Source organism: Hydractinia symbiolongicarpus, chromosome 3, assembly GCF_029227915.1.
Source record: "Hydractinia symbiolongicarpus strain clone_291-10 chromosome 3, HSymV2.1, whole genome shotgun sequence".
Taxonomy (NCBI): Eukaryota; Metazoa; Cnidaria; class Hydrozoa; order Anthoathecata; family Hydractiniidae; genus Hydractinia; species Hydractinia symbiolongicarpus.
Window position 1 is genome coordinate 21,605,319 of NC_079877.1, and position 22,445 is coordinate 21,627,763.

Below are 22,445 nucleotides of genomic sequence, written 5' to 3' on the forward strand. Positions count from 1 at the left end.
GATCATAAATATTATATATCTGTCAAAATGGGTAAAAAGAATTTATCTTGCTAAACTATTCCTTCAGTTTCAACTTTATCTTAGCACAATTTTTGGCTCAAAATTCATTGCTTAGAAAAAAACATGATATGAGAATTTTAATGCAAACACCTGGTGGTAACAAAGCGTTTAAAATGTAGTGGTAACTCCCAGTATGTACGGACCATTATAAACGATATTGTCGGTTGCCGTCATATTTGCACAGGCTGGGCCGAGTATCCATATTTCTTCTCCGTGAACATAGTTCGTATTGTAAACGTGGCGGAGGTTACCGTCTTTGTATAGTATGAAGGGACCAACATTTTAGTCCAATAATCGTGTCAATAAGATTATTTGTGCACGAAAGAGAGAAGGTTTTACGTACTAAGGCCTTTGGCCGTCAATATGGTAAGTTAAATATTTTGTTTCTTTCTTTCTTTCTTTTCTTTTCAATTTATTTAAAGTCGATTATTCACATATTTACAATAGTTTCCAAAAAAAAAGTAATTAAGAAAACTAATCTAAATCGACTAAATTTTTTTTTATGTTTACAATTAAATAAAATCATTTTTTTTATATATATAAACAATAATAACAACAAAGTTCTATAAAAGGACCTTACATTCATCACAGTTACATTTAGATCCGTCCCACATTTTAATCATGCTTTTAAAAACTTTAAGGTTGTCACATCGTTTCAAATGTGATGGTAGGTTATTCCAAATCTTTGGTCCCAGGGCTGATAAGCTATTAGTTCCAAAAGTCGCGGTCCTTTTCCTTGAGACTACCAAATTATTTGTATTTTGTTCTCTGACTGTCCTACCGTTATCATTTAAACAAAATATATCTTTCATAAAAAGAGGGCTGCTGTTATTTATAGTTTTAGAGATTTCTATACACAATGACCGTAAGCGATTTACATTCATGTGACTCTTGCTGGAATTTTTAAGTAAATTTTCGTATGTACTTACCGTATCATTATACAGAAATCTTAATGCTCGTTTTTGTATCATTTCGACTTTAGATAAAGATTTAGAAGAAGAAAAATGCCATATAATGGAACAATAATTGAAATTTGCGTAGATAAAACTTTGAACTAAAATATATTTTGCTTGAAAGGATAAGAAACTTCTAGATCGAAATAAGGCATTTAGTTGGGCTGATGCTTTGCGACACAAATCACTAACGTGTCTGTCAAAATTTAATTTATTGTCTATAGTCACACCTAGTAATTTCACGTTATTTTCACTTTCAATAGTTTTATTTCCTATATTAAATTTTAGACCTAAATTATCTGCCTTATTCTTTGTCAGAATTATCGAGTGAAACTTTTCAGGGTTTGCAATCATTTTATTCTCTTTTAACCAGGAGAGGGCAGTTTTAGCTTCGTTTTCTAAAGTATTTATCAAATTAGGAATAGAATTTGAGAAGTTGGATATTGTGTTATCATCAGCGTAATTATGTAGCTTATATTTTTCTATAAAAAGAAACAAATCATTTATAAATATATTGAATATGATAGGTCCCAAAATAGAACCTTGTGGTACACCAGATAAGATAATTTGAAATAGACTATAGATCCCATTTATTCGAGTGGCTTGCTCTCTATCAGTAAGATAAGATAGAATGAATTGAAGAGACTTATTGTCAAATCCATAAGCAGCTAGTTTCGCAATTAGTAAGTCATGTGGTACACAGTCAAAAGCTTTTGAAAGATCCATCAAGATCGCACCCACCACATAATTCTTATCAAGTTTACTCTTCCATTCCTCTATTAAGCGAATTAGTACTTGTTGGGTACTATAGCATTTCCTATAGGCGGAGAGAAAAATCGACAATTTTGATTCCATATAAGCGGTTATTTGTTCTTTCATAACCCTTTCGTAAAATTTAGAAAAAACATTTAAAACACTGACAGGCCTGTAGTTTGATATTTTAGTTTTATCTTTTCCTCCCTTATCCAATGGCGTTACAGCAGCTCGCTTAGCTTTGCTTGGAAATTTGTTTGAAACTATGCTACTATTTATAGCATCTGTTAGTGGCGTTACTAGGTGCCTTTTTGCTAATTTTACCAGCTTTGATGGTATTGTATCTTCACCTGTTGATACTTTGGTGTTTAAATCATTAAACAGTTTAGAAATTGTATTTTCATCAACTTCTTGGAATGTGAAGTTCTCATTGTTGTTAGAATCATTGATTTCCTTTATTTTAATGATACTTGGATGATTTTCAAAACTATCAACAATTTCTTCAATCATTTTTGACTTATCATTTACATTCTTATATTTTATAGGATTTGGTTTCATGCCACAAGAATTTTCTAAAATATTGATGTAGTATTCGTTGAAAAGTTTGGTTAACTGTTTTTTATCAGTAACTAAACTTTCATTTTGAACGATCGCTATATCTCCTTTGCTTATTCCACTTTTATTTGATATCAAGGGTTTAACAGTTTCCCAAAACGTTTTTTTGGAAATAAAACCTGATTCTGTTACCCTTTTGAAATGGTTTTTGATAGCCTTTTTGCGTAAATTTACACACTTGTTTCTCTGTTTCTTGTACGTGATTTTGTTTTCAGAAGTAGGATTTTTATTGTATTTATTTTTGAACCTAGACCTTGTATATATTGCCTTTTTTAACTCTTTTGTCATAAATGGTGCCTCGTTTCCACGCAGAGTTTTTTGCTTTTGTGGGGCATGCTTTTCTATGATAGATGTGAAAACATTGATGAGGTTTTCATAATTCAGTTCAGGATCTTTACTATTACAAATAAAATTTGCGTTCTCAACATCACGTAAAAAATTGGCTTCATTAAAATTTTTGTAACTTCTGTAAATAATTTTCTTGGATGCTAAGCGTGCTAAATGAGATTTTAAAAATGTTGTTACCATTTGATGATGATCACTTAATCCTGTTTCACATGTTAGTGTGTGTTGAAAACATCTGGGTCTATTTGTAAGAATGACATCTATAGCTGTTCCGTTAGGACTAGCAAAACAGGTTTTGTTTTTGACAAGATTTTCAAGACTAAAAATATCACAGAAATTATTTAAGGTTTCGAAACCAGAATCGTTCGAGTTATGGCAATCGATATTTATATCACCCATAATTATTATGTTTTCGACTTTAGATAGAGCTTTATTTAAAGCTATCTCTAATTCCTCAAAAAAGTTGTTTAAGTTTGAATAATGAGGTGGTCTATAAATACTGATAACTGTCCATTTTTTATTTCTTATCGTTAATTCTGAGCAAATGATTTCATTATTTGTTATACCCAAATCATTAACATGTCTACAGGCTACTCCTTTCTTAACATATTCAATTAACCCTCCTCCATTTTTGTTCCTATCTTTTCTAGTTCTAATTTCATAGTTATTAATATAGAATTGTTCGTTTGGAAAACTCTCATCTAGTTTGGTTTCAGCAAATACAAAATAATCAGGTGAAAATTTTGTCAGAATTTCTCTTGCATCAATTATTTTGTTTCTGAGACTATTAATGTTTAAATAGCCTAAAAGAGGATTGGAAGGGTACTTAATTCGTAATTTATGTATTTCATCTAAAGAACTTTGGTGAGAATTATGTGTCGGATTTTGATCATTTCTATATTGACTCCCAACACATTCATCAGGAATATCAGATTTATTATCATCGCAAACTAGTCCAAGCCTATGGAATACCCCTGCTGATCTAAAAAATTATTTATAAAAGCTATAAAATTTCGTGCTAACATTATCTTACCATTCTCTCGTAAATGTATGCCATCTTTCCATAGGTGTTCTTCTCTGATATTGTTGTGTCTGATGTAGCCATAACCGTGTAGATCGGATCCTTCTCTTAATAGTTTGTTAATACTGTTTATTCTATCAGAGTCGACACGTCTGCTCGTAACCAAGGCAGAGATAAAAACTTTTTCTACTCCGTTACGCACACATTTTTTCCCGATGTCCAGGATCTGTTCGGCAATTTTGTTATCTGACGCTGCATTTAGATGACTTGATAAAAGATTGTTGATTCCTACATGGATAACGACAATATCAGGTTTTTCTTGTTCCAGTGTTGGTTGTACGTAATAATTTAAGTTTTCGACACTTGCTCCTGGGAATATCTTAAATCTCACATTTCCATTTTTTATTTGCTCATTAAATTCTTTCACTCGAATACCTTTTGGTATACTATCGGTCATTATCCGTATCTTCTTAGAATGGTGTACATTTTGATGCTCAAGATTCGTAGCTAATTGATCTCTTTCGGGAAACGGATTGATAACAGGGTTGGGTCTTCGTCTGTGTGTTACATTATTTTTAAAGATATTTGACGAACGAATATGGTTGTTAACATCTACGTGGTGCGTATTTTGACTCTCCTTCGTAAAATTACAATCTTGATCACCCCAACTTTGTTGATTAGAATCGTCATTAACTTCAACTCTTAGGTCGTTAAATCTGTTATGATGTAATTCTTCATTTCTATTAACTTTATTTGTAGAAAACCTTGAGGGACCTTTGATTACGTTGTTCCATTGATTATGCTGTTTAATCGGTTCCACATGTTTACACGTTTCAACTGAATGATCACGTTGATTACTGTTTAAAATTTCGCTAACCAATTTTTTTTTTATTGTCAAATTGTTCGCTTGTTTAAAGCTTACCTCCTACTTAAAAAAAAAGTTAAAAGTTTATCTTACTTTGTTTATACTATGTTAAGAGTTTGTAAGTTATCATGATTAACTGAAATTCGAAATAATAAAGCAAATATAAAGCTCTATTTTCTTGTGTTTACAACATGCTTTCCTGTCGATATTATATAGATATTATTTTTTTCAGATTAAGCCTAGTTTAGTGTTATCTCGTATGACAAAAAGGCCCCTTGAACATGCTAAACACATGAAAGGAGAACTAAGGATTGATAATTCTGAGCTTTGATTCTCCACATATTTAGGGTCAAAGTAGTCCTACAGTTGTTGCCATGACAGGTGTCGCGAATAGGACTTTCTGTTCAGTAAAATAGTAACTGGTGTGACAAGTCCGCATGGAATGTAAACAAATGAACTCTGAATGAACGAACGAGACAGCGTTCCAATTAACAGGCCGTGAATCTCAAATCACAAGTAATTTATTTTTTCACAGATCAAATTTGCCTGATTAGCAAGAAATTTGCAGATCGAAACTCAATATTTAAAACGTGTGTTGCGCACAAATTTTATTTTCAGTGTTTCTTTATTGTTGCGAAATATTCAACAGGTGAAAAAAATAATTGTAATTTTTGCGGATCACTTTAAATGTATAATTCGAACACTGCAAGGGATGCTAACCTCTGCCTCCTGTGAAGGTGGTGATACACAATTCGATTAATTGAATTCAATTTGTAAAATTAAACAAATTGAATCATGTATCATGTAAAAATCTTATGCTTCGGTCATGCCAATGTTTAAAAAGTCAGACCTGTATCACTTTTTCGATTATATAAAAGGTTTTTCACCAATCAAAATGTTTAAAATATGTACCTCAAATGTAGATTTAGAAAATATGAGTTTCTATGAAAAATAAACATTACTAGAGTCATTTAAGAATATGTCTTCAAAAAAGGATAAAAGAGCATTTAACTTCCAACATCAGTGAATGGATGTTGGAAGAAGCGCTATGGAGTGTATTAGCAGATATGAAAAAAATTAAAATAATCTTCTTGCTCTAACCAATATTTTTGTGATATGTGAGAATGTTTAATTCTTAAAAACATATATGTATATAGTGTTTTTCGTTAGTTTTCCTTTAATTGAGTCTTAAAGCAGAAAAAGAAGAGTAAATTATAGATGACTTGCCAATGTTTACTAAAGTTAAATGGTTTGTGGTTTTCTTGCAACAACAGACCACAGTAATCGAAGAAATCTATCCATAAAAAGACATTCGCCTAAGATTAGAGAATTTTCTTTAGAAGAATTAAAAAATATAGGTAAAACTTAATTCGAGTTCCTCTTGGATCTTGTACTACTAAAAAAAGCCTGAACTTTTTTTAATAGCCATTTTACCCTGTTAGAGTCCTGCCTTTTTACCTACAGGCTGGACAGGATTAAAATCTCTTGCATGCGGTCCATCACACGCTAAAATCTTGTTGGCGAGTGCAACAGACCGCACGCCATAAAGTAAAGTTAGGCGTGCATTGTACACACCTTAATACTTGGCGTCCATTTATTTTTTTTGTATCATTCAAAAACTGTACGGAAGTGAGACCTCAGATTTATTGAATAGTCCTGGTCCTTTTAATCCAGGAGTAAGCCTATTCATAGCCAACCTGACCATCCTAGGTAATTAACTGACTCCCAACTTTGTTAAAAGAACTACGTAGACATGAATCTCTATTGCATAGCCCCGGAGCATGGATAAAGCAAGTTTGCAAAACTGCACTTACAGGCGGAACAAACACACATAATAAGCATATTTTTTCCTATTCACTTGTGATAACTTTTCAAATAATAATAATAATAATAATACAAACTTAAAAATTATTTTGTTTTATATGTTTCAAGTTTTCTTTAGCAACGGCATTTTTGCAATTTAATTGGCTTATTAAAATGCGCAGCCTTACTTTGTTTTTTAACAGCGCCTGACACATTTATTACTTGTGGTAAGTGTTATCAATGATCATGAAACTTCCATGATGGCAGATAAAAGCAAAACAAAATAGATGCTGAACGAAGGTTGATTAAAAGAGACAGATTATATTTGAATTATCTCGTTATTTTGCATGTTTCAATTTTTAATTTTTGAAGTTATAATAGGGGAGATGTAGCTACAGAAACGCGCTTATTTTGTTTTTATGTTTAAAGGCTTTTGCAGTCTCCAGTGTTTAGGATTCACTGGTTAAATCGCCCCCACCTTTTAAGAACTTGCCAAAATACTTTCTAGGTGTGCGATCATACGCACAGCAAAAACAATTGTTGTGTCTAACCCTACAAAAGTGCATGCACACCAATCATTATCGAAATAAAATTAAAACAACTATGTCATCAGGAAAATGATCTATTACAACTAAGTTTATTTTGTGTAGTTAATAAAGTTAATAGTTAATATAGTTAATAAATTTCTATACATTTTCGTCATAAAAATAAGGGATCGTCTCAAAATGTTCGTTTGTTTTTTTCGTAAAATTATATGAACGCTACAAAGTACTTCCTTTCATGAAACGAATGTCATACTAAGTGCTTCGTTTAAAATAAAAAATGTAAATGAAGTTTATACGAACTTTTTTAATATATGATACGAACTTAAACGAAGTTTTTTTAGCGTACCAAATGAAATGATACAAACTTTGAACAAAGTAAATTGCTATACGATCTTGAAACGAACTTTAAAAGTACCGGCGTAATTGTGCATAATGATTTCAATACCAAACTAGAAACAAAAGAAATAAACAATTTTTTTTAAAAGACGAAAAAAATGATATGGACTTTAAACGAAAACGGAAATAAAAAAAGTAAAATATACCAGGTTGACTTCTTTGAAAAGACTAGTAAAATTGCATATTCATAGGTTCAATCTACACAATCTATGGCGATCTTTTCTCTTTATACGATCCCGTTTTCATGATTTTTAAACGATCTACGATGATCTTTCCGTTTTCTACGATACTGTTTTCATGATTTTTAAACGATCTACCACGATCTCTTAGCTTTTACGATGACGTTTTCATGATTTTTAAACCATCTACGGCGATCATTTCGCTTTCTACGATCTCGTTTTCATGATTTTTAAACAATCTACGGCGATCTTTTTGTTTTCTACAATCCTGTTTTCATGATTTTTAAACGATCTACGGCGATCCTTTCGCTTTATACGATCTTGTTTTCATGATTTTTAAACAATCTGCGGAGATGTTTTTGCTTTCTACGATGCCGTGGAGACGATCCCTAAAGACCTTAGATAATAAATCCAATTAAAATAAACGAAGTTCGTATAACGAAACTAACTTTATAATTGTTGTAAAAATTTCAATATAAAACTATAGATAATAGTCCAATTATAATAAACGAACCTTGTGTAAGCAAATTTTTCTTTGAACTACATACAAACTTTATTGTAAATGATACGAACTTTATACGAACTTGTAATTTTGATGATACGGAAAAGTTCGTATTAAAAATGAAATGATACGAAGGATTTAATAAATCGATACAAAGTTTTTTATACGAATTATACGAACTATGTACGAACATTTTGAGACGGTCCCTAATAAAAGTAGCGTTTACTGAATTTCAAAAAATTTAGGTGGAGCTTGTGGTCTTTCTTCTTCCTGTCAGTCAGCATACTCTCCAGTTTCGTAACAGAAATCACAATTTCATTGACAGCTTTTTATAAAATTTGTTGGCGAGCTAGTTTACGTATATTATACGTCTTGTTTTTTTTTATATAAGAAAATATTGAGATGCCAGTCTGTGGGTTCCTTCATTTTTACAAGTGCAAGTTTTTCCCCTCAAATCTCAATTTTGTTAATAAAAAAGTTCCTCAAAAATCTATCTTTTACATCAAAACCTTCTTAAGAAATGTCACTATAATAGAGGCCATTCCTTGAGACGAGTGTGATCGCACGCGCACTCGCCTGCACAAAGATTTACGAGTGGAATTTTTTCTTTTTCTAAGATATTCTAGAGTGATGAAAAAAGCTATTACGCTGATTACATAACATTCATTTCTTCGTGATTGATTTGTTTAAAAAGTATAGAGAACATTAAAGTCGGCCCCTTTCCTTCATGCTGACACTCTTATGCTCGGCTGGTGCATTACACTGAGACTCGAACGAAAGACGGAAGACCATTTGAAAGCCACAAGTCACTCCAACCTTCATCGTCACAGAGAATACTTCGAGAAGAGTACGCACCCATGCAAGTTAAATATAACCAGAACATTGTAGAGGTTAGGTGTCCTGTACTTTAATACAGCTTTCAGACGAATGTTTTCGTGATGTAATACCAAAGAAAAAACATATTGAATAAAGTTTAAAAAATAAAAATTTAGGTGGAGCTTGTGGTCTTTCTTCTTCCTGTCAGTCAGCATACTCTCCAGTTTCGTAACAGAAATCACAATTTCATTGACAGCTTTTTATAAAATTTGTTGGCGAGCTAGTTTACGTATATTATACGTCTTGTTTTTTTTTATATAAGAAAATATTGAGATGCCAGTCTGTGGGTTCCTTCATTTTTACAAGTGCAAGTTTTTCCCCTCAAATCTCAATTTTGTTAATAAAAAAGTTCCTCAAAAATCTATCTTTTACATCAAAACCTTCTTAAGAAATGTCACTATAATAGAGGCCATTCCTTGAGACGAGTGTGATCGCACGCGCACTCGCCTGCACAAAGATTTACGAGTGGAATTTTTTCTTTTTCTAAGATATTCTAGAGTGATGAAAAAAGCTATTACGCTGATTACATAACATTCATTTCTTCGTGATTGATTTGTTTAAAAAGTATAGAGAACATTAAAGTCGGCCCCTTTCCTTCATGCTGACACTCTTATGCTCGGCTGGTGCATTACACTGAGACTCGAACGAAAGACGGAAGACCATTTGAAAGCCACAAGTCACTCCGACCTTCATCGTCACAGAGAATACTTCGAGAAGAGTACGCACCCATGCAAGTTAAATATAACCAGAACATTGTAGAGGTTAGGTGTCCTGTACTTTAATACAGCTTTCAGACGAATGTTTTCGTGATGTAATACCAAAGAAAAAACATATTGAATAAAGTTTAAAAAATCTTTTTAAAAGGGGAAAGAGAAATCAAAAATGTTTAGAAATATATTTAATGCCAAAAACATATAGCGATCTGCCAACACATCATCCAGGCCATTCCTTGAGACGAGTGTGATCACACGTGCACTCGCCCAACACTCGTAAAAAGATTTACAAGTGATTTTTATCGCACTCCTGAATTTTTTCTTTTTCTAAAATATTATAGAACGATGAAAAATGCTATTACGCTGATTACATAACATTCATTTCTTTGTGATTGATTTGTTTAAAAAGTATAGAGAACATTAAAGTCGGCCCCTTTCCTTCATGCTGACACTCTTATGCTCGGCTAGTGCATTACACTGAGACTCAAACGAAAGACAGGAGACCATTTGGAACCATGCCACAAGTCAGTCCGACCTTCATCGTCACAGAGGATCATAGGTGGGAGAATAAGGAAAGGTCGACTCGCTTTACAAACACCTAAGTGAGGGGCTGAGGCAGCAACCTAACGCGAGACATTATGACAGGTTCGAACTACAAGGTAATCAGCTCTTCTACAAAGGCATAGACGGGGACATAAGGCTTACAAAAAGTACGAAAAAGGAGGAGGGTGAATTTAGAACCGCTACAGCAATAGCGAGAGGTTTATGTAAAGGAGGCATGGTAGCCATAGGCTTCACCGACTATAGCACACCACACAAGGGTAGTAAGGCAGCGGCCCAGAAACTTATGAACGAATTGGATAATGTCAATAAAAAGGCTGATGACATTGAGATGCTGCTGCTAATCAAGAATGTTCTAGACGAGACGGAGAGTCTGATCGAAGATACTTCCTTTGGCAGGGATATCACGGAACGTGAAAGAAGAGGGTTAAACCGCGAGCTTCAAACGTTACGTGGTAACCTCAAGCACATGAAAGGCAAGATGGTCTTCTACGACAGTGAAATTGACAAAGCAGAAGTCAAGTTGAAGAGATTTGAGAGAAAAAAGATCACGCCTAGAGAATCCGAGGAACAGCTAGCTATGTGGGACAGGGATATAGCCAAGGCCAAGGAAGACCTGGAACGACTATGTGATCAAAAAGAGGCTACGGCAAAAGTGCACGGTTTAGTATCATCCGACACTCAGAGCCAGCTGCTACACATCAAGGAGACATTGATGAAGATCGCAGGGGATGACACGTCACTCGTGGAAAAGCTCAAAATTCTCTTCAAGGAACAAGGCTAGACGATAGCGAGTATCGTCTCGGCTATCGGTCTGCTCATATCCACCATCGTACTCGCTGTGGGAAGTGGTGGAGGAGCTGGTGCAACTGGAGGTAGTACAGGTGGGAAAGGTTTTGTACGGAAACAGCTTAAAGGACTCGGAAAATTCCTGAAGTACCTAGCAGGCAAAGCAGGGGCAGCTCTTCCAGACATCATTGGCAGCGTGGTGTCGTTCTTTTTCAGAGTTGTGGCTAAGATTGTGGAATTTGCAGCCAAGCATTTATACATGCCTATGGCTGCCGCCGTAGGTATTGTTGTTGCGTATGTAGGTAACAGGAGGAGTAAGGGTAAATCGCTGTACAAAAAGTTCAAAGTCTTGGGGATAGGGTTGAGATATGCAGATCATGGAATGATCGCAGTAACTATGATAACCGCCACAGCTGGTATTGCCACACTTGCAACGGGGTTTGGAGCTCAGATAGCCATAGCTCTGGAAGCAGCGGGTCTTGCAGTAGGCATGGGGCAAGGAGGTTTGAAGAATGCGTCAAAACGCATAAGTGTTAAGGTCCACAAACATGAATATATCAAACTCCTAGCTGAGTTCAACCTGGACACCGTGTTCGACAAGATCTCCAAAGCAATACAAGATAGTGTGATCTCTGACAGCAAGTTCACCATGATTATACAAGAGAAACAGACAGGAGGTTAGGGAGGAACTTCTCAAAAAACTTCAGTCTGCACAGTATGTAAGTGCTAATTAGAACAACCACCTGCCTACTCAGTGTACGTTTTGTTGGAGGTAGCTTCTGCATAAGCTTCCACAAAACTCTACTAGGCTATACCAACCACTTCACCTGTATCACCATCGATCAGCAAGTCACCATCGTGTATGATAGTTTGCTGCCTTTGAGCGAGATCTTCCAGAAGGTGCTCAAGATTTTTCTGCCAAGCAATAATGCAACAGGGTTCGCAATAAGGACCATCTGTCTGTATTGAAGCGTCCTTGTACTTGACCTTGCGGATGGCTTTGAGTAGGTCGGCCTTATTCATAGTTGAGTAGATACGAACCTTTAGTGCTTTGACTTCCTTTTTCAGTGCCTTAACATCGTTCATGTTTGTTTCTATGGCTGAATACCAACCATACAAACCTTTGCATCCACCTCAACTCAGTGACGCTCTGAGCGCTGATCAGGTAAACCCAAAGGTTCACCTGATTACTACTACCTGATTGGCTGTTTCTTACTCGAGGTCTACGGTGTTGTCAGATGGTAGAAAGTTGTCGGCTTCATCTTCTGAAAAATCTCTTTCATCCACATCGATCATCAGCGACTGCTTTGGTATATCGTGAACCCCGGTGATGATTGCTTGTCGAATCTCAAGGCTCCTTTCTGGGATGGTGTTAGACGAAAGGTACACATCTCTGTAAGTTATGGCTGCCACCATAGAAAGCCTCTTCCCTTCATAATTCGCCGGATTCACTTGCTGCCGGTGCCTGTAGAAGAATGGCGTGGTTATCTTCCTGACTGGCTTACCGTCTTTGTACTTTGTGCTCTGCTGGCAAAAGGTGGGAATTGATGTCTCCTTGATTGAGGAGTTATCCGAGATGTGCTTGATCATGGGGTGCTTGTAGTTCTTGGCGGGCTCACAGATCCGGGGGTCGATCTTTTGCATGCACTTGATATAATGGGTCTGCTTTGGGTTTTCAGGATCGATGATAAAGCACACTTTCCACTTGGCGGTCTCGTTATATTTTTGGATACCATAGCTGTTCTGCTTGGGGGCCTGGATGCAGAGGGATGTGATCTTGTCATCCGACTCCTTGTATCCCACATAGATGCGCTTAAACTTGATTGTGTTGCTATGGACTGTAAAGTCGACCATCGATGAGATCACGACCTTGTTCACATCGACTACAGAAGGTTTCATGATTTTCGAGTCTACATTAAATAAGATGTTCGTGGTTGGTACTTCGATTCCAGAAAAGTTTAGTGTTTTGTTCATTTTGTCAGACATTTTATTTTATTGTAGAAAACAAAACCTCAACTAGCATCACATGGACAGCTACCACAATTATACGTGATATACTCTTGGTAGCAGTACCAGCAAAGTAGTTTACCTTTTGTGAAGAATCTCCGTCCACAGGTGCATCTGTCATAGGTGTCTAGTACTCGTTCACACTCATCGCATTGTTCCATTTATCTTACAACCCAGGGTTGTAAGATAGTCGGTGATCTCCATACCTTACACATCCCACGAGGACCCCCAGGGGGCACGTCCTGGGATCTGAAATAATCTGGAACAAACTCGAGCATATGCGGGTACAGCCTCGGCACACATTTCCAGGGTCTTGAAATGGTCTGGAACATCCTTGAGCATCAAAGACGCTGCTTCAACCGACCGAGTCCACATTTCTTGGGTTTTGAAATAATAGCGAGTTACATTACCATGATGTCGGCTCATATTTATATTACATCCTAGCCACAACTAGCAGTAATAACTCTATGGACTTTCCCCTACTCAATTGTGCAATCTCTATTTTTGTTGATGTCAGCATTATTCCATCTAGTCGCTATTACGTATGCGTGGGATTTTATCGGATTTCCCGGAATTGTCAGATTTGTGGGATTCGGGGTGATTTCGGGAATTTAGGGAATTTCCCTTGTCGTCGTTGACTGTCCCAGAAACATTTTCCTATCTCTATGGCCTGATCATCGCGTTCAACGTTTCAACCTTGCACTTGTGGTTAATACGTTTTACAAAATTCTATACAGCTTAAATAACATACGTTGCGGTAAACAAAAATTAGTTAAGTGAGAATCACACTTGCAAATATTCACATCGCACTTGTAAATTTTGCTTACATAGCACTCGTAATTTTTTTAGTGGGTGCTTTTTGTAGCTCTAACATAGTTTTATTCAAGAAATGGCCTGATAATACTCTCTCTTTTCACATTCAAGATGGTTCTAGAAGAGCCGAAAGCTCAATGGAATATGTGAAGAAAATAATGTTATTTTTCTCAATTTTTGTTACATATGAACTTACTTCATTTATCTGTTTTATTTTTTTTTCTCCATAACAATTTCCTCACTCTCTCTAAAACACAATTCTGGAGATCAATTTTTCTTTTGTGTTGAATGTTGTTCTAATGTATTTATATCTTTGCATTCACATTGAGCATGTTGAAATGATTAGGTTCTGGTAATAAAGCAGTATGGCAGGTATCATTTTGAGGTGTTATTGACATTTCACAAGGCAGTGGGCCCAGGACTAAATTGATAAAGGCTGTTAAAAACAGTAAAAAATGTTACACTTTAGTTTGAATGATATTCATTCTTTCTTTTCTTTCTTATATTTGCTACATTCAAACAACAGGTGCCCACAAAAAATGTGATTAAAAATGCAATTAATATGACACATGAAATTTTGACCTCCCCATTACTGCCACTCATTTTATTATGCACACTATGATTGGTGGTAGTGTATCTGATCAGTTGAACGTTTATTTAGGCCTTTTTGTTGTCATGGGTAACCGTTTAGGCGACTTGCAGTTGATTCTTCGCACATGGTAAATCGCCGCATTTGTATCATCAGCAAAAATAATGGCGCATTTTGATTCATTATTACAAAAAAATTAACAGAATAAAAATAGTGGAAGTTTCAACAGAAAAGTATTTATTACGTTGATTACGAAGCCATTAACTCACGTATATACTCACTAAGAAAGCATTGTTGCTTCCTTCATTATTTTCAGCCTAGCCTTGTTTCTATGGTGTCAAAGCGTCAGATTTTTAATTCTTCAATAACTGTGTCTACAACAGAGGAGGGTCTTACGACAAGCATATGTTCTTGTGTTTTCGCATCACGCACCCAGTTAATATTTTTATGTTGCAAAGGAAAAAAATATAAATTTGTCTTGCTAAAAAAAATGTTTGGATAAATTTTTTTCCTTGTTTTGAACTGTAACTAGCTGTCAGGATGAAAAGGTAAAAATACTTGCATGCTGAAAAACGTTTTCTTGTGTTGTTTTAAAAGTTATATAGCAAGACTTATTCTTGCATTGTTTTGAAAATTATACAGAATATACTTGTGTTGTTTTGAAAGTTACACAGCAAATTGTGCTTCTTTTTTATCACATATTATTTTATATAGTTTTTACTTATACATTATAAATAATACTCTGCTAAATAAGAAAATCATTGAAAGTTAAAAAAGTTTAAAGCTATTTAACTTCTGTTTTTGTTTTAAATTTAGGGGTAGCTAACATAGAAAAGCTCCATTTCCCAAAGGACTACATCGAGAATATATGTGTCAATAAAAATCTGCTGACTTGCAAAACTTATGCAGTGTTCTAATAAGTGCAGGAACTATAACTGCAATTATTTGCCAAGTGACATTTTGAAAAATACTCAAAAAAATACTTTTACCACTGGAAAGAGCTTGAGTTAAATTTAATTCTGTACTGACATTATAATTCTGAATCTTTTAAGACCTTGAAGTGATTGACATTAACTAACATCGATGTGACCAAATTCCTTGTAAGTTAAAGATAAAGGACACTAGTTTGAGAGGATAAATTTAAAAAAACTGTATTATTATATAGTTTTGCGGGAAAAATACAGTTGGTTGTGCACATAGAATAACTAATTGAATTGTCTTTGCTTAATTTAAAAAAATGGTTATTAAAACTATTAGTTTTCGCTTGCATATTCATGCAGTCATTCCGACTTGCTAAACTTGTTTTTATTAATAATGAATATTAAAAGTCTTAGGAATAAAGTCAACTCTCTCTCTCTCTCACTTTGTTTGCATTGCAAAACATGGTAACTTTCAAAATTACTATTGAGATTCCTTTACCTTTTTTAGGTTCTTCTAGCTGCTGCAATATGTACAAAAAATGGCAAAGGTAAATTTGGTATGACACGTTTGCATGTACAGGGTTCCCACAACTAAAAATCCTAAAAATATAAAATCCTTTTTAATAATCCTTGTGAAAACTCCTAAAAATGTTTTTAGAGAACATCCATTTGTTAATCTTCATAATGGATTGTTTTTTGGGAATGTCTCAAATAGCTAATGCGGAAAATAAACTTCGATCAATCCAATTTGTCTTTCATGTTTTATTCTTTTGATATATTTTGCTTCTTGTGGTTCTAAATTACAATATCACTAATTCAAATTCCACTAAATTTTTGTATTTTTGTATAAAAAACAGCTAAAATCCTCCCGAATTCTCTGAAATATCCTTTAAAAGCTAGTTCCAAAATGAGTGGGAATCCTGATGTAAATTAATTTTATTTTCATTCTTGGTTTTTACATTTATTATTGTAGCATTGGTCTCAAGACAGTTTGTTGAAATGACACGTTCTCGAATTGAAGGTCTGTTATCAGCTTTTCCAAAGTTAATGAACACTGGCCAACAGCATACATTTGTTGAAACAGAAAGTGTCCGATATGTGTACCAACCTTTAGACAAGTTATTTATGTTGTTAATAACAACAAAAGCAAGTAATATATTGGAAGACTTAGAAACACTTCGACTATTTTCAAGAGTGGTAAGTTTTAAAGCCTTTAGTTATAATGAAATAAATTACTGAATGGAACGAAATGGAAAAAAAGACACTCTGCTTTAACATTGAATAATCTAAATTAGAGAGCTAAATACAGATAATTTCATGAGACACATGCGATTGCACACGCGCACGTGCACTATCTCACACGCAAAAAGTGCATGTCGCTCTTAAAAATTGCAATGGTCATCTGCAAAGCTATTTTAGAACATTTATCTTCTTATCTAAACGATTTAAACACAACACGTTTTTTTATTGAAGCTTGGTTTGTGTATTTCGTCTCTTCTTGTGGTTTTACAACTTCCAATATTATTCTTGAGTGCAATTGTAATATTATTTTTCTTTCCATGTATTCGTAGAAAAATGCCCACATGAGAATTTTTTTTCTTTTTCTTTCTTTCTCGAAATAGGAAATTTTATTTTTAATACAATGTAACAGCCCTCGAAATAGTTTCCGAGCTACAGACATGTCCTGTCGTTCTGAACTTTTGTTGAACAAAACGTCTTATATATTTCTGTCTTGGTCTGACACTTCCATTTGTTTAGTCCTGAGAACTATTGAATAGTCGTGGTCCATTTAATCTGTGAACAAGCCTATTCATAGCCAACCTGACCATCCTACCTAATTCACTGACTCCTGGCTTAGTTAAAGGACTACGTAGGCATTATTAAAATGCGCAGCCTTGTTTTGTTTTTTAATGGCGCCTAACATTTATTATTTGTGGTATGTGTGATCATGGTTAAGAAAAACTTCCATGATGGCACATGACTGGTGAAAACAAAATGAAAGAGTTGCGAAACACAGATTGATTAAAAGAGAAATTAAAATTTGCGAAACATTTAAATATTAAAATATTAATATTCTTGGCCAACGAAAAATCGTTCACGCTAATTGAAGGTTAGGGTAACGACAGGTTGAAGGAATAATCGTTACCCTCAAATTTCGCGGCATGATTTCGTCAGTAAAACTCCATAGGAAAGACACAGAAACTCGTTATTTTCTACTTTTGTAAAAAAAGTCAATCTTATTACATCCTTCAGAAGAAAAGTACTAAAAAACAAAGAAGACTACATGCCAGAATCAGGAACATATATTTGGAGAAAAGAGCTAAAAGTAACCTCTTCCCGAACCATGGCTGGAAGGTTTTTTGAAAATCAAATGACAACCATTCAATTTTCGTTTTTTTTAATGTAGCATAATTTATGTGCTAAACTGCCAAAGTCTTTAGTTTTGAACAAAAGAAAGATCAGTTGGAAGACCATTTTGTTGCAAAATAAATTTGAAAAATGCTCTTTCTCTTATCCTCCTAGGTTTATTTAGCAACACTACATATGTGTGGGAAACATAAAAACAGCAATTTTGAAGTTCTTTAGATGAAGATTTATATTCTTGTGTTTCCTACAATTTGAGAACGAAGACCCCAGGATATTAGATTTACTAATAAATGACTATTTAACTAAGAAAATTGTCTAATGTATAGTATAATGCCTAAATTTGTTTTCCTGTGTAGGTTCCTGAATACTGTAAAGTGCTGGAAGAAAACGATATATTAGAAAACTCTTTTCAGTTAATATTTGCGTTTGACGAAATAGTAGCACTTGGATATAGAGAAAACGTTAATCTTGCTCAAATAAGGACATTTATTGAAATGGATAGTCATGAAGAACGTGTTATAAATGCTGTTAGAAAGGTGTGGTTTCTTTAATATGGAAGATATTTATGTTATTAACATGTTAACATTTTCGTGTGAATGTCTCTATATTTGCTTTTACGTAGACTCAAGAACTTGAAGCTAAGGAAGCAATGAAACGTAAGGCAAAAGAATTGCAGGCAGCTCGTATTAGTGCTGGAAAAGGTCGCAGTTTATTAAAAGGGTTTGCAGGTGGGATGGGTGGGTCAGGAAGTTCAGCACCATCCCATAATGATTACAACCCAACTGTGGGCGATCACGCTCAAACACAAGACATATCACCACAAAAATCGTACCCCGTCAGGTAATACTTTCTCGTGCATGTGTATTTGTGTAAACTATTTGTTGTTATTTGTGTAGCATGATGATCACAGCCATGCTAATTGTGACTTTGTATACTTCCTATGTGAGGAAGATTGCAAGCATGACACAAAGTTTTTCTCAAGGAAAATTCTGATTACACGAGTTACAAAATAACCATGTTTTTTTCTTTGAAGTTTCTCGTGATATTTACATTTCTAACTTCAATTTTAGACCTGCTGGTAAAGGCAAAGCGATGAAACTTGGTGGGAAAACGAAAGACGTGGATTCATTTGTTAGTAAATTGAGAGAAGAGGGAACAGGTTGGAATTTTCTATTGGATTTTAACGACAAAGCCATAAAAATTTTACCTTTGTACCTCATGCAACTATTAAAGACATTTTTATAATGCTGTGACGTGTTTTATCCTTACGTTTTTAAATAGTGACGCGAAATACCTTGTTTTGTCTCATGACATGTCTCATTTATTTACAGAAGTGGTCTCCTCATCAAAGCCTGCTACAAAGGCTCCTCCCACACCAGCTGTTCCTATGTCAAGGTTAGTATACTACACAAGAAATTCTTGGTTAACATCTTTTCAGTATTTATTGTGATCATAACTTTTGCTACTCGTTTTTCTTTGTTTTTTATTGTTATTTATATTTTTGTTTGTTTTGTTTTCTAGTGTGCATATTAAATTAGAAGAAAAACTATCACTGACTGCAGGCAGACATGGTGGCTTACAAAATATGGAAGTTCGTGGTTTAATTCTCTTACGTATATCAGATGTTAATTTCGTAAAACTGTGCATTGCGCTAGAAAACAATGACAGTAGAGGTTTCCAAATGCAGGTAACTATTTTATTAACGCTTATAATTTATCTCTACTTTCTTAATATTTAATCTAATCACTCACTTTTTAATACTTAGTCTATTTTGTCTATTGTCTGTTTTCCTTTAGACTCATCCAAATGTTGACAAAAAACTCTTTAACCAGAACTCCATAATTGGCTTGAAACAAGGCGGAAAGGGGTTCCCACTTAACAGCGAAATCGGTGTCTTAAAATGGCGCCTTCAAACGAAAGATGAAGATCTAATTCCGCTAACAAGTTAGTCTAAATGATTGTTTTTCATTTTAAAGAGGAAATAAGTCATTTTTTTTTAAAAAAAATGTATATGCCTTCGACTTACATGATTTTGCTCGTGTTTAGTAAATTGCTGGCCCAACGAGAACGACGGTCAGTGTGAAGTCACGATAGAATATGAGCTACAACTGAAAGATTTAGAAATTAATGATGTATCTATCTCTATACCAGTACCGTAAGTTTTTATTTAGATTTCTGTAAACAATGTTCACAAGGTAATTGTTTCTATGCGTTTGTTGCAATCTCCTCCCCTTCACCACCTTGTCCTTGGGATATTTCTACTAGCATCAGCTAAGCATAACCAATCTACAACATTGACTTTAGAGGCGAAGGTGTGATCTTACTCTTTTGTGCTTAATTGTAGGGCAGGGGGTGTAATTGCACTTTTTCGAACTTTTCACCCCTAAAATCATTTTATAATGACCCCCCCCCATTTTATTTAAATTTGAGAATGATACCCACCTCCTCATTTTATTATCAATCCCCCCCCCCATAATAAGTTTTTTGGATATCACAAAGCAGCATCTTTTCTTATAATCAAAACACAACTCTCTTTGGAACAAATCTCAAGAACAAATACTATTTACAGGTGAAAAATAACAAATATCAACAAAAGGTCAGCACAGTTTAATCTTTATACATGTCAAAAGCATTGTTATCTTTATTTTTAGTTGTTTCACTACTGTTAGTTTATTTAAAGTTAGTCGTTTTATCCCCCCTCCCCCCATTTTACAGAAAATTTCATTATATTATGACCCCCCACTTTAAGAAATTTTCCCCGGAGTACCCACCCCCTGCTTATTCGACCCCCCCCCCCTACAATTAAGCACAAAAGAGTAAACTAAAATTTTTAAGTAGATTCTTTTCTCTTCTGGCGAGGCACCAATTCGTGTATTACGATATGGTTATTTATATTTACTACTTATTGGGGATTTTAGGTCTGGAGTTGGTGCACCAAATATTGGTGACATTAATGGCGATTATCATTACGATTCGAAAAAATCAGTTCTTGAATGGCAACTTGCTGCAATTGATGCGTCAAATCCGAACGGTAGCTTAGAATTCACGATCCCTGGTCATCCTGACGATTTTTTCCCTATCCACGTATCTTTTTATAGCACCAAAACTGTTTGTGATGTACAGGTAAGCCGAGCACCGTAAAATGCCCGCAGCCTCTCTGGCTGGGCCTACCTTTTGTTTGGCAAGTAATTAAGCTATTAAAATAAGAAACTTTTGCACAAATATGACGTCATATTTCAACGCAATGAGTCGTTAAATTTTTTTTAAATAAAATCAGCTTTTTCTATTCATTTACCGTAGTGTCAATAATGTTTAAGAAATTCGAATTTATTGTAAAATTGTTTAGACATGTGTGACGTCACTTTAAATTTAAATGACATAGGTTCTTCTCTTTATGCGTGAACAAATATAAGATACACATCTTTTTTTATAAGAACGTTCATCTTGAAGAAAGCCTTTAAATGTCCTTAATTTTTTTCTCATTTTTTCACCTTCTAAAATCTGTTATTCCAGCTATTTCGTTGATAATTGCTACAAAGAGTGTAGCACGTGAAAAATCTTACAACAATAATTAAGAATTACTTGTAGCTTGGCAGATAATATCTCTTAGGAAAAAGATCAGAAATATTATGTCATCACTTTTTGTTTGAAAAAAGCTAAGAAGATATAATGACTAGTCAGTATTATTTTATGGGAAAGAATAGGTACTCAAGCTTCCCGAAGCCTTATAATTTTCTTAACATATTCTTAACATGTGCAAGAAAGCTTTCTCATCAGGATTAACAGAACAGTTAGTTCTTAAAAGTTTTCTATGGTTGACCACTCAGTAAGGAAATAATCTGGAAAAAATAGGAAATTCATAAATGTCAAGGAAAAATGATTCCACTTATTGGAAATTATTCTAAGCATTCCCTTTTATTATCAACACGATTTGTTTTGCAAATTTATATCATAGATCAATGAAGTCAAGCATGCTGAAACGAAATCGTTAGTAAAATATTCGCAAGAAAGATCACTACTAGTCGACACTTATGAGATTGTTTAAGCTTGAATGACATCATGTAAAGAATTCTGAACAATTTAATGTTTTAGACCAGATGGTCAGTTTGTGTCATGTTGAAAAAAGATCACACGAAAAGAACACATTTTATTTTGGAAATTTAAGTTATATAGTTATGTATATATCTGATTTTGGGTGTGGTGTATGTAACTACTGTTGTGTCAATTTGTCATATTAACAACCGTTTTCACAACAAAGAAGCTATCGCCTCTTTGTTCCCAGAGTTGGTTAGTTTTTAGTTTTGCTAGCAAGAGTATCGTTACTCTACTTTATAATGAAGTTACATTCTCGTGTAGTATTCATTCTTCAAATTTTCCGTTCCTTGTGTAGCTTTTTTTAAGTGGCCGCGCTCGCAAAGTACAATACGATATAGATTTTTATGGTAGTTGTTATGTACAAATAAATCCATTTGACCGAAGCAATATTTTTTACGCCCCTCAGAACGTCTATTGCCAATGACTTTCGCATAAGATTTTGTATACCGTCGACCAAAAAATCAATTTCTTAACCATTTTCATTACACTATGCTTGTAGGCGACGTTTATTTTCGTTAGCGTTGACGGTGTTCTAAGGGCTTGAATAAGACAGGAAAGGCTAGACTGATGGTCGCCTATCTGGGCACTTGGAACCACTTGAGTTGCGCGTAAGGCCTTCATTATGCTGTAAAGACCACATTGCAGGCTTCAGAGTCAACAATGCTTTAATGCAATGCC

General features: G+C 34.5%; 1 protein-coding gene across 1 annotated transcript; it reads left to right on the forward strand.

Moving 5' to 3' along the window:
• The first annotated feature begins 261 nt into the window (after positions 1–261).
• LOC130636189 (coatomer subunit delta-like) lies at positions 262–22,150 on the forward strand. Its single transcript, XM_057445829.1, has 12 exons — positions 262–426; positions 15,814–15,853; positions 16,279–16,502; positions 18,029–18,208; positions 18,295–18,512; positions 18,743–18,831; positions 19,004–19,067; positions 19,194–19,359; positions 19,469–19,616; positions 19,719–19,827; positions 20,591–20,795; positions 21,628–22,150. The coding sequence occupies exons 1-12, from the start codon at positions 424–426 to the stop codon at positions 21,715–21,717; spliced, it is 1,536 nt and encodes a 511-aa protein (XP_057301812.1). The 5' UTR covers positions 262–423; the 3' UTR covers positions 21,718–22,150.
• Positions 22,151–22,445: the final 295 nt, after the last annotated feature.